This window comes from Phyllostomus discolor, chromosome 10 (genome assembly GCF_004126475.2).
Source record: "Phyllostomus discolor isolate MPI-MPIP mPhyDis1 chromosome 10, mPhyDis1.pri.v3, whole genome shotgun sequence".
Classification (NCBI taxonomy): domain Eukaryota; kingdom Metazoa; phylum Chordata; class Mammalia; order Chiroptera; family Phyllostomidae; genus Phyllostomus; species Phyllostomus discolor.
In genome coordinates, this window is record NC_040912.2 from 21,614,077 (window position 1) to 21,630,711 (window position 16,635).

At 37.2% G+C, this 16,635-nt stretch overlaps 1 protein-coding gene across 9 annotated transcripts in view; it reads left to right on the forward strand.

The window, feature by feature from the left end:
• Positions 1–1,496: 1,496 nt before the first annotated feature.
• The window catches only part of ETV1 (ETS variant transcription factor 1), a 93,018-nt gene continuing 77,879 nt past the window's right edge, over positions 1,497–16,635 (forward strand). The window contains exons 1-5 of one of the 9 annotated variants that reach the window (XM_036010560.1): positions 1,497–2,256; positions 3,716–3,847; positions 4,631–4,718; positions 6,079–6,126; positions 15,097–15,150. In XM_036010560.1, coding sequence (XP_035866453.1) covers positions 3,803–3,847; positions 4,631–4,718; positions 6,079–6,126; positions 15,097–15,150 — 235 coding nt within the window. In that variant the 5' untranslated portion in view covers positions 1,497–2,256; positions 3,716–3,802. Of the gene's footprint in view, positions 2,257–3,164; positions 3,297–3,335; positions 3,589–3,688; positions 3,848–3,927; positions 4,161–4,630; positions 4,719–6,078; positions 6,127–6,179; positions 6,650–15,096; positions 15,151–16,635 lie in introns of those variants that run through there. The other 8 variants (XM_036010557.1, XM_036010556.1, XM_036010558.1 and 5 more) reach the window with 8 other exon arrangements.

Here is a 16,635-nt window from a genome sequence, read left to right on the forward strand (position 1 = left end):
AAGCCCAAATGGGATTTCAAAATACAAGTAAATAAATGTCAAAGCCTCTTGGCCTCTGCTCTGCCATTCTATGCCTGAAATCCTGCCAAAATGAAATTTTCCATTCAAGAAGGACTGGCATTTACTAAGCTGATTTTTTAAAGACTCACTTTCAATAGTGGTGGAAACTTTGTGAAACTTTTGACATCCCTCTGTGTGGATAGAGGGACCTCCTCTGTAGACATTTTTCACAATGTCAACATTTTCTTAAAAAAATAATTTTCAGCTTATCCAAAGTCTTCAGCCACTAGGTTACTGGTTTTTCTCAGTGCCAGCATAGAAGATAAACAGCAACCAAACTACCAGCCAGTGTCTCATTAAGTGTCAGGCCACAAAAAGGACAGAGAAAAGACAGAAGGTGGGGGAGAGGGAGGGGCTTGATCCAAGAGTTCCCTTGCTAGAGGGGTACCTTTATCTCAAAATTTAATGCTATTTTAACACAACTGCGCTGTAGAAACTGGCTGTCTGCTTACTCATATAACATCATTGTTACTGTTAAGATCAAATGGTTAAAGGCTGAGTTCATTTAAACTTAAAGGATCCCTCTCCGGGGAATGCGGAGCCCCTGCAATAGGCAGTAAAATCGGAGGAGTAGTGGGCCTCTGCCGTTTGGCCAGTCCACCGCTGGCGGGGAGGAGTGCTCTAAGGGGACTCTGTGTGAGTGTGGATTGGGAAATGAAAACTAAAGCCGTCAGCCAGTGAACCTGCACTATTACTAAAAGAAATTTTGAAAAGTTAACAAGGACCTGTGGGATGAATTAAAGGTAGAAATGTAAATTACAGAATGTTAAGTGGGAAAAAATAGAAATTCATCTACAATGGAACTGTTTGCACTTGCAAAAGCAATGACGTGAAGCATGGAGCAAAAGTTACTCGTTTGTTCTTAAGGGTTTCCCCCTACTCTCCTTAATTCTCTTCCGTTTTTCTCTTGCAGCTTTTCTCATATGCAGTGTACCCTGGAATTATCCCCTTGAGAGCCTTTCTTTAATTTCTAGCCCCCCCCGCCCCACAAATTGTTGCTCCCAGACCCAAGGCTCCTTTTTATCATCTTCTAGTATTCTGGGACAGGACACAGAGAAGGCTGCAAGGCAGGAAAAAGTTTTGTGGTTTGGGAAACTTGGGCCTTTTTTGTCATTTCCCCTGCCCCGCCACGCCCCCAAACACGTGACCAAGAGAGGCCGGAATTTTGTGAATGGAGCTGGAAGGTGGCAGCAGGGGCGGAAGAGGCTCCGCCCCTTTCCCTAAAGCCGCCAATCTCCTAGCGGAGCGCTGCAGGGTCAGCAATAAACAACAATGGGCTGGGGAAATACGGTATGTTATTGGCTGCGGACTAGAACCTGGTGGAGAAGTGGGGGCGGAGTGGGGGGGCGGCTAAACTGTAGCTCCTCCTCTTCCCGGTTACCCTGGATACCTGTCAGGCTCTAGCCCCGGAGAAGGTCTTTGGAAACTGTTGCTCAGATTACAGGGGCTGAGTTATCCCCGGAGTGCTGGGCGGCGGGACACCCTTGCTATTGGCTCTCCGCCTGGCTGCACCCTCAGAAAATACCCGAAAGCCTCACTACCCCAGCCTCGAGGCCCCGGCTGCGCCCGGAAACCCTCCCTGGCTGAGGTTAAAGTGCAGTTCCCGCTCAAAGTGCTTGTAGGTGCGCCTTGGCACCGGCTACTCTGATTTACTAGTTTCAGGGAATGCACGGTGTATGCCCTTGTTCCCCGTGATTATTGGGCGTTTCTCCAGTAATAAGTTTTTCTAAAATTTATGTAAAACTTTTTTTTTTTTTTACGTAGATCTTTCTTCTGGTTCCTGCGGAGTCTTGCTCATACTCCATTTTAATGTGTCTGCATACCCTTCCATTTCAGGAAGGAAAGTTTCAAATAGAAATTGAGTACTGAAGCATGTTTCCCAATGGGCAGAACAGCTGCCGGAAACATCTTTTGGTCTGTAGCTCTGGTCGTTACCGGGATCAAAAGTGAATCTCAGCACTATTGAGTTCCTGGTCCCATCCCCGCGGCCTCCCCTGCCCTGCTGGGCTGCGGCTTCCTAAGTTCTACAGCTCCAAGCCCCACAGGAGGGTGAGGGCAAGTGGTTTCAGAGTTGCAGCCCTCACTTTTTAACGTCCCAGCCATTGTCCTTGAAACCCGAGCCCCCTCACCGCTCGCCCCCCAACTCCGGGTAGTGGCTGCGTAAAAGCAGAAGAGGAAGTGAAAGCATAAAGTACAGTAAGTGACACCCTCCATCTCCGTGTATACATAACAAAAGCTCAGGAAATGTGCGGGTCCTTAGGATATCTGAGCCACCTCATCCCCTCCCTGCTCCGCCCCACCTCCGCGGAGAGCTGGAAGCACCTTATCCCAGTGCACACCTGGGGGAAATTTGATTTTTATACTTTTATTTACCTAGATCGCCCCGTAGTCCTCCCATTGCTCCCTCCCAACACAATCCTTCCTAATATGCAACTCCTCCTTTGCCCCCGGTGCTTTCCCACGGATTCTGTATTTTACTGTCCCATGAATGATTTGGATCTTGTATTACTTGAGGAAAGCCATTAAAAACTGTTTTGATAAACCATAATGAATGATGGTTGGCGTGTGTTTAAAAAAAATACGGCAAAAGAACTTGGGCCAAAAACTTAATGGAAGCGAAGCTATGGTTAGGTGGGCTCCTTATCAGGTTAAAAGTGAGAGGTGGGGGTGGGGGGAGGTTGGCGTTCTTGAGGGAGGGGAGGAGGCAGGGGAATGAGGAGGCATGGGCTTAGTAGATCGCCCTTCAGAGTATATACCTGAACAGAACAAAAGTGCTTTAGGAAATCGGCCCAAGAATGGACCAAAGACACCAGTAAGGAGAACTGGCGACTGGGTACACATGGATGGATTCAGTGTCCCTGGGCACTTTAACAATAAGCAGCGGATTAGGAAGGCAGTCGGTTTCCTCCGTGGCATTTCCAAGCTTTGGACCCTGCGCCAACCCGCCGAGCACCAGCCTGGGAAGAGGGGCGCGGGAGATCCTGGAGAAGGGGCAGCAAGCTGCCTGATTGACAGCCCGAAATCTGATCTTGTGAAAGAGACGCGGAGCCAATGGGAGGCAGCGATCCATCAGTTTGGATTGGAGGCCCCTGGAGGAGAAGTAGAGGAAAAACCACCGAATTGAGCTCTGTCAGAGGCGCTTTCGGCTTCCAAGGGGGAAGTGCTGGGCAATAATTAATGTTTTTATTAAATTTGGAGGGAATTTTTTGCAGCAGTTCGCCTAGCGTGGCCTTCAGGTGGGTCTTTCCAACAACTTTTTGTGTCTCTCCAGATAATTGCATGGTTGTGGGTGCAAAAACTATCCTTATGAAAGAGGTGTCTCCGTCTCTAGTCCCGTTAGGTGCAAAGCAAGTCTCGTTGATCGCCATTGCTAGTTTTGCACACGTTTGCGAATCAGAGCTGCCCGGGATACACCGACCTCGCAGGGAAACATCGAGAGTGTAAATAAATACATAGCCTTTAGTTCGGATTTTTGCTACTGCCGAAAATATGTAAATTGTGAACTCTCTGGGCTTTCTTTGGATCCAGGTGAAGGAGGCGGTGTAGGGAGGGTTATTTTTGTGAATGGGACAGTCGGTGGGTAATTAGCTATGCAAATTAAAGAGCTTCATTCATGATTTTTTTTAAGCCTAAAAGCCATCTTGTTCCCCTCTAGGTTGATAGAGGTCCAGATCCCGAGGAAATCTCCAGCTAAATGCTCAAAATATAAAACACTGAGCTGAGATTTGCGAAGAGCAGCAGAATGGATGGATTTTATGACCAGCAAGTGCCTTACATGGTCACCAATGTGAGTGATCAGTTCGAGAGTTGCTGTTTATAAACTTGACTGGGGGGGGGGGGGGATAAGGGAGGAGGTAAGGGGGTTGGGATTGCAGATACTTTATCTGCTTTGTTGCCACTGTAGGGCGACTCTGCTTCTAGAAGCCCAGTCTTCAAAATGAGCTTACCTTTCAGTGATTTGGATAAGGCACAGTTTGTTTTTAAGACCCCTTTTTCTGATTAAAGGGCCCAAGATGAGTGGAAGAGGAGATGGAGGGCAGCAGCAGCTGCTGCACTCAAAGTTTTTGGCTGGGTTTGTCTGCCACATTGAAAAGAATGAAGTTGAGACAAATGCTGACACTTTTTGTTTACATGGGGTGTTTTTGTTTCTTTTTCCCCCTCATTTTCTCTTATGTGTTTCATTTTACCACTCTTACCTGCTTTTTTATTTTTTCGAGTGGGGAGTATAAGAATACAATTCATTGTGTTTTAAGCTAGCTTTGATCCAGCCTAAAATCGACTTGAAGTGTAATTGCTTAATGTTGTTTTGATGCTGAGATACCATGAATATATGACTAATAAATAGTATGCTAGGATCGGCGCTGGGAAGCAACACTTCCTGGCTGTTGAATTCTCAGCATAAGCTTTCACTGTGAAATGAATGCAGAAAGTGAATATTAGAATTGATCCTATGGACTTGAATTTTTCTATTTAGAGAGAGGATCCTGTAGATGTATGTATGCATGTATTTTTTTGTGTGTGACTTTTGAGGTTTACATTCTTTTAAAGGATTTTATCTTTCCCTTTGTAGAATCAGCGTGGGAGAAATTGTAACGAGAGACCAACAAATGTCAGGAAAAGAAAATTCATTAACAGAGATCTGGCTCATGATTCAGAAGGTGAGGTTTGATTTTGGGCTGAATCCCCCTCTTTATCTATATTCCCCACTCTCATAAAGAACAGGAGAACTTAAGTCTTAGCTTAAAAATAATAAACATTCAAATTACTGTATTTAACTAAGACTTTTACTTGGAACAATTAACATAATGTGACAGTTTGCACTGGAGGATATTTTATGGCTGTGTCACAAACTAATGAAAGAAGGAAGTAAAAAGTTAACAGTGACATCCTTCTTTTATGTTTAATACCCTTGTCCATATGGCATATAGCTAATCCCATACACTAAGGTAATAATTTGAAAATATCCAACACAGTGGGACAAATTAAGCAACTATGTGTACTGCTCAAACAATGTAAATGATTATTTAATTTCCCATCCCCTTTACACAAAAACCATATACAGTTATCAAACTTTTCATGGATGATTTTGATGACCCCATGGTGAGGCCATAATATTGCTTTAGAGGTCTTAAAGTGTTCACTGAATTATAATTAAGGCCTAATTCATAATTCTAATACTTATTTGGAAAATTAGGTTACAGATTCTTTTTATGAACTGTTGGTAGGAAGTCAATACATTATAAATTATTCCAGCCATATGGAAGCATTAATAATAAACTTAAGATACTTAGATTTAATTATCAAAGTTCAGTTGGCCATTTAGATGAGGTATATTAAATTCCGAAACTTCCTCAGATCCTCATAATTATAGAACACTTCTCTCTCTCCCCTCTCTGACAGAATACAAATATTTGGACTTCATAACAAACAGGTGCCAGGGAATTATCTATCTTTGATTTTTATAAACCTATTCATGTAGAAACTTCCCTCTAAAAACTTGTATTTAAAAGTTTTATCTTTGTGGCATTGAACCTGAAAATATATATTACTTTGAGAATTATACCATTTGTTATTATATCTTTTATATAAAATTCGGAAGATATAAATAAAGTATTTTTCTGTCCTTCTAATCTTTTTCCTACTACTTGACAAGAGTTGAACATGTTTAGGAAAGGTTCCTGTGGACCTACCTTTACCTAAGCCTTTTTTGAATACTACAGCATGTGTGTTATTTTGTGTCCCCAACCTTATTTTTTAAGCTATTTGTTTAAAAAGAGGGGAAAAGAGACATGATTTTATTATTTAGTTTACTGAAAGGATTTCTTAAAGAAGTATTGCTTAATAACCATCAAAATGAGCAAGATTGTTGAAATATATGTTATGAACTCTGCTCTCTTTTTATATTGAGTGCCTCCCCAAATAAAATTGATATATGACAAATCTTATGACAAACATTTCCACTTAATGAAACCTAAAGGTTTGCAAATGTTTTCTTTATGTCTTTGACTTGTTTTTTAGAACTCTTTCAAGATCTAAGTCAATTACAGGAAACGTGGCTTGCAGAAGGTAAGGCAAAACAGAAAAAAGGTTTAAAAGGGGGGGGGGAGCAACTCTAGAAGGGGGAGGAAAAGTCCTGAACTTGCTGTCTTAATGTTCAGCCCAATTAATTGAGCTCTAAAAGAGCCACCTCATGTGTCATGCATACATTAGAGCCTCTGATGAGTTTGTCTTTGGGGAATCTGGGGCTGCACTACCCAGTGTCATCACAAATTACCAGGAGAAATTGCTTCCAGCTCACAATCACATCTGCTTTTGGCAAGAACTAATGCACCAAGACTTCAAGTTCTAAGCCTCTGTTCAGATTTTAATTGCAATTGATCAGGTTTATATTATTGTACCTCGAGAGACCTCCTAGAGCCAGAACTCGGCTAGCTGTTTCCTTTAGAGCAGCGCATATCATTATTTGGTGTTCTGGTGGAGGACTTTTCTGATGGCAGAAATTAGTTTCTCTGGGTTCATCAGGACGGGATGCTTCAAGATTTAAGTGCAAGTGTCTTCTTTCCACCTTGTTCACAACACAGAACGATAGGTGTGTATCCATTACTTAGGAAATCTATGGCTTTAAAATAAATATTTGGGGGCTTTGAGGAATTTTTAAATGTTTTCTATTTGTTACTGTCATGTGATGTTTGTTGAAATTGACTTTTGCTATGATGTTACTTTTATTAGGATTGGGTTAATATAGCAAGGAGACATTTAAAGCCATTCCTTTTATTTTTGATTGCTTTTTTATAAAAATTTGTGTTGCAATTCATTGCACCTTTTATTGTGTAAACTTTATTTTATAGGAACAATGAAATACTGCTTCAGTAGATCTCTCTACAACTTGAGAAATGTCTAATGTTGGGGGACTTTTGTTGGTGTTTACAATTTGAATTTTTTCTTTTGGACTTGTCCTAATAAATGTGAAATATTTATTTTATCCTATGATGGGTTTGGTGGAAAACAGAAAATTATAGATGCTTAAGCATTAAGTACAATGGTCTTTTTTCTGCCTTTATGTTGTATGGGAAACATGCAGTTTTTGGAACAAATTTTTAAGACGGTTAAAAGAAGAGAGAGGTTCTCTTTAACTGGAAGCCAAGTGTTGCTGTTGCAATTTGGGGCTGGCTGCTGTGTTTTATCAGTGGTCTTGCTTGCAGTTGATCAAGTTGCTGTTAGCATGTAAAATAAGTTTCTTTGTTTTGCTGATATTCTAGTTCTCCAAAGAGCTTTTGCAATCTTTTTTCAAATCTTTTAAGTAAATTGGCTTTCGTAGTAGCCCTTCCAAAAGGGTGATTGTGTTTGTATGTTAATGAAAGGTAAGTATTAATAAAAATTTCAGTTATATTTAAAGGTCATTTTGCTTGTCTCTGTTAATGAAACTTATTGCAGTAGATTACTTATTATTGTAACATAAGCCATATATTTCAACGTAACTTTTTCAAGAAAAAAATTGCACAGAGGTTCTTGCATTAACTTTTTTGTTTGCAAAGTTGAAGGTTGTGAGACCATTACCTGCATGAGGGAATTTATTTGCTTATCCAAAATAACTTAAAATATCCATTTTAATTGTTCTGGAAGGTTGGTTTGTTGTTTAAGATGCTTAAGTCTAATTGATTCCAAGTCAGTGCACTTGCTGGCAGATTTTGAATGTGCATAGCAACTCTGTTCCTGGAATTTTAAAATGTGGAATCTGTGACAGACTCTTAACATTTTATAATCAATTTCAGTACAGTTTTTTCCTTTCAACTTCTTTTGTTTTTTTTTTTTTGTCACTCAGATAAGTAATTTGAATAATTTATCTGAGTTTATCTTTTCAAACTGCACTGTTTATTCTTAGTCGTAGTTATTCACATACCTGTAAATCAAATCTGAAGATTTGCTTTTTATAAAATAAACAGAGAAGATGACATATATTTGGAGGAACATGGACTTTGACTTAGAAAAGAATTCATAAGGTTAAGAAGTTCAGAAATCAATAGTCAGACTGTTGTATGGAATACCAAGGTGGGCTACTGTTTATAAGTTATAGATACCATTTCATTTCATTTCATTTCAGAATAATTTTTATATTTTTCAAAATTGTTTACATTTATCCTATCTAATAATGAGGCGAGGCTTTTAAAATTAAAAAAAAAATTTGCTGTCAGTAGACTGCATATTTATTTTTATTTTTAGGAATTATACATAATTATATTTGCTTTAGCACTTTAACTAATTAACATCTTGAATAATAGTAACTATGAAGAGATCTCAAAGTTACACTAGTTTATTCGTAGCTGGATTTGTCCATTTACGTCCCTCTGGGCACCCAGAAATTAAAACACTGCCAAATAGGCTGATATGAACCGTTTACATATTTCTTTTCATAATGCTTTGTAGCCAAGAAACTGACCGTGGAATTTTAAAGCATCTTGACCCTTTTAAAAAAGATCATTGGCAATTAACCAAGTTTCTCCCCTAAGTTAGAATCCCACTGGGAAATTAAACAGGTCCAAAAATCTTACTGGACCTGGGAGTAGAGTCAGTTGTCATGTGTCATATGAAAGTCATGTTAAAAAAATGATCAAAGTCCCTACATACTTGGGAGATATATACCCTAGCATGTTTGCTTTCCTATAAGTATTTTACAAGTTAGACCCAAAGTGCAACATATGGGTTAGTCATAGGCAAATTATTCTTGAATAAGAAATGTGTTTCATGTCTAAGAGAAATTGGGATAAGGCAGGATGGGTGGGGTTGGAACTAGTTTTTCAATTCACTAAAGTTATCTCTAAAAATAGAATTTCATTCTCTCAAAAAGTTTATTTCCAGAGATCAAAAATATGTTTGTGAAGACTGTAACTTTACATCAGCATCACTTTCCAAGTACTAACACTGCAGTTTAAATATTTTTAACATATATACCACAGTTTAAAATAATCACATTCTGAAATAAATGGAATAGGTAATGTTTTCAGTGACACGGTAGAACATAAAAAATAGAGAATATGCCTATTTCAAATTTTTCTCTATCTACTTCATATTGTAACTGTAACTATGTACAATTCTCTATTGATTCTTTGTCTTTTGAATTAGATTGCTACTGACAGAGGCAACTTCAATTATTTGATCCCATGAAATAGTGAGTTCAAATATCAATCCTATGAACATCCTAGCGATGTCTTATTTTTAACAACCGGTTTTAAGTGGTGCTTCAGCGAATGGTGCCCAAGAAATTCAGAGTTAAAAACGGACCCTTATGTGGAGGTCGGGGATGGGGTGGGGCAGAAAGAGAAGGATGTAAAACTGAGTTTTAAAAGGCTTGCATTTTTCTGAAATTTGTTATTAAAGCTTACCTACCAATACAACTGAAAGAGAAATACGAAATTTCATGTGTATGTAATGAAAATACAGAACAACTTTTGAGCGTTATTTTTGCTGTTGGTCTAGATGTTCTTGAGATTCCCATTTATCAGTAATATTGAGGAAAAATGTTGACAGTGATCTGATGCCATCAGGGCAAACTGATTTTCAGTGGTGCTGTAAATCAAGTTCCATGGTGCCACCATACTTGAGTCAAAGTTTTATTTCCCAGAACAACCTTTCTACACCAAAGTTCCTTACCTCATGCAAATAAGACTGTATTTTTCTTTTGATTTACGTTACCTTGAAATGATAATCAAGTTGACTTAAACATAGAGATATGTCTACTTTGAAGAGTAGAGATTCACTTCACTTCAGTGACTGATACTGTTCATATTCAAAGTCATTTATCATGAAGTGTCTTAAATCACAGGTTACACATACGGTCATCCAATAGTATTCAGCAGTCATAATGTACTCATTTTTGGTTTTCAAAAATTATACTGTAACTTTTTTAAAAAACATAAATTAGAGGTACTCCTGAATGGTTTTTTTTGTTTTGTTTTCATGCAATGCAGTAAGAAATAAAAGCTTTAAAGATGACATAATTTTTATGTGGTTTACATACAAATGTAATTGAAAATTTAAGCACTAAATTACAGAAGTGTATACTATTTCTTAGAATTGAGCAAGAGTCTCTTTTCTTTTTAGCGGGGGCTACTACCCTTCTTTGCGTTATACCAGGAAATACTCTAAAATGTGAAAGAATCGTCTTTGTACTTGATTAAAGTATAGCAGATAGGGTAATGCATTACATTTCTAAATACTCATTGGACATATATAAATACCTTTCATCTAGGCTCTCCTTGCAAAATAGAAACTGTTTTTTATAAGAATAGAATTTAGATTTGCTGTAGCATAGTATAGCTTTTCCAGAGGGCCGTAATAAATGTTTATGAAATAATGCTAAGCTCTCCTAATTCACTTACTGACAATGTATAATTTCTTGGAATTTATGATATAACTTTATTCCATTTGACCTGTGTATAAATTTGTAATTAAAGTCATCGACATCATCATCATCATCAGACCTCAGTAGCACTAGAGAAAATATTTGACTAGAAACAACAACTCTCACCTACCCTTAAGTTTTAAAGTCACAACAGGTCAGTTTAGAGTTAGGAACTGAAGCTAGTTTGAGACTAAAGACAACTAAAACTGTTTTCTTTCTTTTTAAACATGCATAGAATGTCTTTATCAAGTATTACAGATATTTCTGTTATTGGACAAGAGCCCCTTTGATCTGTTCAAATATGTTTATAATTATGCATTAATTAACGCTTATACATTGGGACAAGCATTCTAATGTTAAAATCGGATGTGGTATAAAAGGAGGCTTACAGGCCTCATGATTATATTATTTCATGGCCTGAAGCTTCATTTTAGCATTATACAGAATACTACTGTTCGAAGGTTGATTTTCTTGTTGTTTTACTTTTACTTAAAATTTAAACAACTTCAGAGAAAGCTGTTTTTAACCCTTTGTTCAAAGTGAAAAGCTATAACGTCAGCAGCAGCCTGTTATAATCTTAGGATACAGAAATTTGGAATAATAGGCAAGAAAAATAAGGCATTTTTTAATGGTTTTTCTCTTTCCTTCCATCCTTTCATCTTTTTTCTTTGCCTCTTTCCTTCCTTTTTAGTTTTGTACATTTAAGTTTCTGTGACAAGTTACCCTATGAAGTAGGATGGGTTAAATATAATAAATAGGTGGATTTCATTTTGTAAACTTGTCATTTCTTTAAATGTGTACCTTAAGGGATCTGAACTCTATTTGAGACAGAGCAATAAAATTGTGTTTATATTGCAAGTTCAAGTTGACTTGCTTCAGCTCTCTAGAAGGGTGTGACATGAAAAGATTGTGGTTGGGCCACATGGCTCATGCTGGACTGTGTTTTTGTGAATGGAGGCAGAACTCCAGTTCTGCCTGCTTGTCTGGAGGAATTGCTGAGGAGATCAGCTGTCTCATTCACGGGCAGAAAGAATGACTCATACATCTTCCGCCTTGTTTGGCTCCAGGTCATTGTTACAGTGGATAGAACTGGTTTTAATTAAATATTAACCCCTTTTATACTTGACATTTGTTTCATTGGTAATTTTCCCAATTTTTTCCCCCCTCGCTTTAAGAGAAAACCCAACAGGCGCTTGTGTGTTTAAAAAAAAAAAGTGTGTTTTTCCTTGCCTGCAGTCTACCTATTTAAATGCTCAACTTTTCTTAAGTAATGATTATTATTTTAGTTAAAGGCCAACTATTTAAACATTGCCCACCCCTCTTCTCAGGGAGTGTTAAGAAAGTATATTAAGATTAAAACATGAGAGTTAGTGATTCTGTGACATCTGGGTCGCGATTAACTATTTTCTTCAGTTTCTTTATCATGATATGTGTTGCTATGTAGTAAAAAGAGAGACAGAGACCAACTTTGGATAATAATCTCGGTAAAGCAAATAGCTGAGAGTGCAGATACTCTCCTTTTAAAGCCGAAGTCCTGAGACGTGATGGCAACTTGTCTATTAATGTGCAATGATCTGATAGAGCTGCCCCAGCTATTACCGATAAAATCTGCATGCTTCATCTTCTTGAAAGCCTTTTATTGGCCTTTTGGTATATACTCCCCCTTCTCCTTTCTTCCTCTTCCTCTTCCTCTTTAATTACCTAGTGTGGGGAAGCATTTACATTCTTCAAAGGTACATTATTCCAAGCATAGTTTATAATAGTTGTAGGGAAAAATTTTTTTTTACGTTGGCCTTTATTGTTAATTTTCCTCTTTGGAGTTGGTATGACTTGTCCCAAATTTTTAGGCAGCTATAGTTTGCTGCTTCACCAAATTCCTGTGAATTGAGGGAAAAGACGGAAATGTATGATACGAGTGTGGCAATACTTGGTCATTTTTTCCTTGTCCAGATCCAAGTTGTGTTTTTTGTTAGCTGCTTTCCTTTTACTTTTAACTTTAAATTAGAGGTGGACTTAAGCCTTTGTCTATTTAAGCAGCGTGCTGCTTCATTTGGCCTATTCAGTTTCTGAAGATTAGCTTCTGTGAAAAATGTGAGTCATATGTTTTTTGTTAAAATTTTGTAATATGTTCAAGCATAAGTGTGAAGTATTTATTCAGTATGTTAAAGAGTTAGAACAGAAATAGCAATTTTCATTCTTTTTACAAATTGCTAGTATGCAGCTATTTTCTATTTGTGAGGTAGAACTTTCTAGTTTCTTCTGCTTCTAAAGTTTTTCTTTGCATACATATCTCAACACAGACCACACAGCCATTAGAGAATTGTATGCCTTTCTTGAAGTGGTACAAGTTGTGGAGTTGCAACTCTGTCTTATAGTAAGGAAAAAGAAAAGGTCTGGCCTTTAAGACAATCATACTAGCATATTTAGTTACAGATACACTTTTGTTACTCAGCAGCTATTTTTAACTATTCCTGTAAAGAGATATTACATTTTTATTAGGTTCTTGTAAATGTTGGCTTTTTAGAAGTATAATAATTGCTATGGCTGATAATTTTTGCATCTCAATAGTTCTGTTTAGCTGTTAATTTAGAAGGAAAGCCAAAACATGTGGATATAATGGAAAAAATATGTAGGATTTGATTCTGTCTACCTGCTGTTATTTATTAAATAGATATTAAAAACATTTTTGTAATTTTGGGTGTGGAGATCTGTTTTAAAGGGTACTCCTCCAGTTATAGTTTATGAGTCTGTGAGAAAACTCAAGCTTACTACGGTACAAGAACAATGTTTATACCTAAGAGAATGCTAACATACAAATTTTACCTATTATATTTCTCCATGTCCAATAGAATTCATTAGAACTAAAGACATTAAACGTGCACTGTAATGATTGAAGTAGTTTTGTGTGTGTGTGTGTGTATATCTGAAATGGAAAAAAAATGGGTATCTGGCATTGTCTAACACTTTATTGAGACTATTTTATTTAATCCTCACAAAAAATCTATTATCACTGTAAAACTGATGAAAAAATAGAGTTCAGAGAAAAATAATGTTATACAGTTTACATAGCTAGCAAGTAATAGAGTAATGATTTGAAGTTTGTATGACTTTAGTTAGGTGTCAGATATTAGTAGAATACAAAGAGAAAACACTTCTTCAAATATAAGCTGAAGAAATCGGCATCAGTTATAATTTGGAAAAAGTTCTTAATTTGTTTGGTTTCATTTTGTGGCAGAGAATGGGGTTTGTCTTTACTAAGGTTGAATATTGTACAGAAGGAAGTTAGAAAATCGATGTGACTGCATATATTTTGATAATAGTCAAGATTATCATTGGTTTTGTTCTTAATGTAACATGGATTTTATTTAGCCAAATTATATTTTTTAAATATGTTAAATAAGGTGGTAAAAAGAACCTTTAATTATACATATGTTATAATTTTTATTAGAATTTTTAAATACAGAATTTTGTAGACTTTTTCTTAGCCTATTGAATTACTAACCGAAAACATTTTCAACAGAGACTGATTATTTTAATAAGCATTCCCCCATACAGAATAGACTCTTTTTAAAAAACTAATTGACACTTGTTTGAATATTGACTTGACTGGATAAAACTTTTTAGTATTTGATAATATTAGTAAAGTAATGCCAACTAATCATATCAGAGCTAAAATTAATTAGGAAAGTAACCTAACTTCCATTTTATGTAGTTTGTATGTGTGTGAGTGTGCACATTTGTATGCATGAGAAAACTTGTTTTTGTAACATTCTGTCAGTTTGGAACAGGCTATTTTGATGTCTAAATCAACCATGGTGAAAATATTGTAGAAGTGAAAAAGTTTACTTGTGTTTTGATTGCTGCCGAATGAATAGTCTATGCTATTTAGTAATTTTTCCCCTGCTAAAAATAGGGAAGTTGTTTGATATTAGAACTGATAAAATGGTGTTTTCCTTTTGTTAATGCTAAATAGTCACCAGGAAAATATTTTGCATGAAAGAATGGAGTTTATTTGTATTGTTCTGATCATGGTCAATGATTTTTTTCACATTTTATGCTGTATGGCCAAAACCAGTGACAATAATTTCAGAAACTTTGTTGCTTATTTTGGCTATTTTTAGGGCAGACATTTTTAATTATGGCAGTCTAATCTGCAGTAGATGGAACATACCAAAATCAGACATTTCCATAAAGCAGAGGGCTGTGTGTGATAACTGCATGTTACTTGAAAGAACTAACATGGTTACTTGGAACGGGCTGCTTAAGCACTTGTGGTGGGTGAACTGGAATATCTTTTACTCCAAAAATACACCTTTTACTTGCAAAAAGAAACACTGCAGCTAATAGAAATTCTATAGCTTCTTTTATTTGGCATGTGTCTCTTCTGTGTGGCAGGGGAACTTCAGAGGGACTGCCATTATACTTCTGACATACATGTTTTCTAGTTGACATCAATGATCGCTTCTATGCCCCCTCCCAAGTACTGCTGTCAATGCCATTTTAAATAGGAGCTCACTGGCAGATAATAATAGGTTTGATCTCAGCCTAAAAAGATCTGACATAAAAGATCTTACTTTGATATTCCTTATGTCTTGGCAGTTTTCCTTTTAAATTTTAACTTTTTTTTTTCCCTTCAGCTCAGGTACCTGACAATGATGAGCAGTTTGTGCCAGACTATCAGGCTGAAAGTTGTAAGTAAAGTTTGACCTCATCTCTTAAGTTTCCCTCTTTCTTTATTTCTTCTTTCATTCTTTCTCTTTTGTCTGTTTCCACTTGCAATGCCTGTTCTTGCATTATGCCGATGCCTTTTTAGCTTACAGTCACGGTGTGACTTTATTTGTCTTGTTGTGACATCAGCAGACTCTCTGTGTGACCTAAGCAGAGCTCCGAATAGGAGCTCAGGAGCTTAGGAAAACTGAGTTGGTTAAAAGACAGTCCCCTTCCCTGGACTTGGTCAACACCCTTGGAGAAGAAGCAGGGGCAGATCAGAGAATGTGCTAGTGATGACTTCCAGTTTTCCTGTGTGTTCACAGGGAAACGTCTGGATGATGATGGGAGACAGTCAGTAGTCAGAATCTGTATGAGATGATTATTGTGTAAATCATAAAAATTCTAGGCCAAACATTCATTGGCCTATTGTTTGTTTGTTTGTTTATGTATTTATTTATTGCCGTCATGAACATTTACCCGCTTTGATTTAATTTTTAGCCTCATTTTTTTGTGCCTGGTTGCCATAACAGAAATGGAAGCCACTTTTGGCTTTTCCTAGACCCGCCCCCCAGTATTTTTTACCTTGAGTCTTGCTGCAGGGCCCAGCTGTCAGAGACTGGGCGAGGGTGATCCTGGGTACTCTCCCTCCTGTAATTGCTGAGTGAGCATTTGGTCTGTGCAGACATGGTTGCCTCGGGGTTTACTTCTGATATTTATGCTTTGCCTTTCTGGGAGCTAATTGCAGCTATTGACCTGAGGTGCAAATAGTAAAGAAAAGGGTATAAATGCTATCTGGATTCTGAAACTGACCTAATACACGGTCACTCTGTTAGCACCATTTAAAGCTCTAACTTGTTTCATTTGACATTTTCACAGCAGGTGGTATCAACAGCAGCAAAGTAGGCTTAATACCTTACAACTTTTCAACCCCATATTTGCACACCTGATATTAGATCTAATATCATAGATCTAATACAAGTACCTATGTTACTTCAAGGGACAGATGTTTGTTAAGTGTTGCTTCTAAGCTCCTGTGTTTGGCATCTTCAGTTTCCCAGGTGTCCAGAGTTGTAAGAGTTTCTTCCAGATTCTCTGCCATGTTAAATATTTTAGTTTCGCTTCACTAAAAAACTCTTTTTCCTATTGTGGTAAAATATACATAACAGAAAATTTGTCATTTTAACTACTTTTAAGGGTGCATTTCAGTGGCACTAGCACTGTTATACAAATATCAACACTGCCCATCTCGAGAACTTTCTCATTCCACACTGAAACTCTGCACTTATTAAAAAAGACCTCCTCACTCTCTCCCTGCCCCCAGCCCTGGGAACTGCTGTGTGTCAGCTTGGTTTTTGATACAAGAAGAGAATAGTGTTGCTTGATTTCTGAATATAATTATTAAATATTCAATTTCAAGAAACCTATACAACAATGATTTAGGCCTTATTTAGAGGCTCTTAGAAACT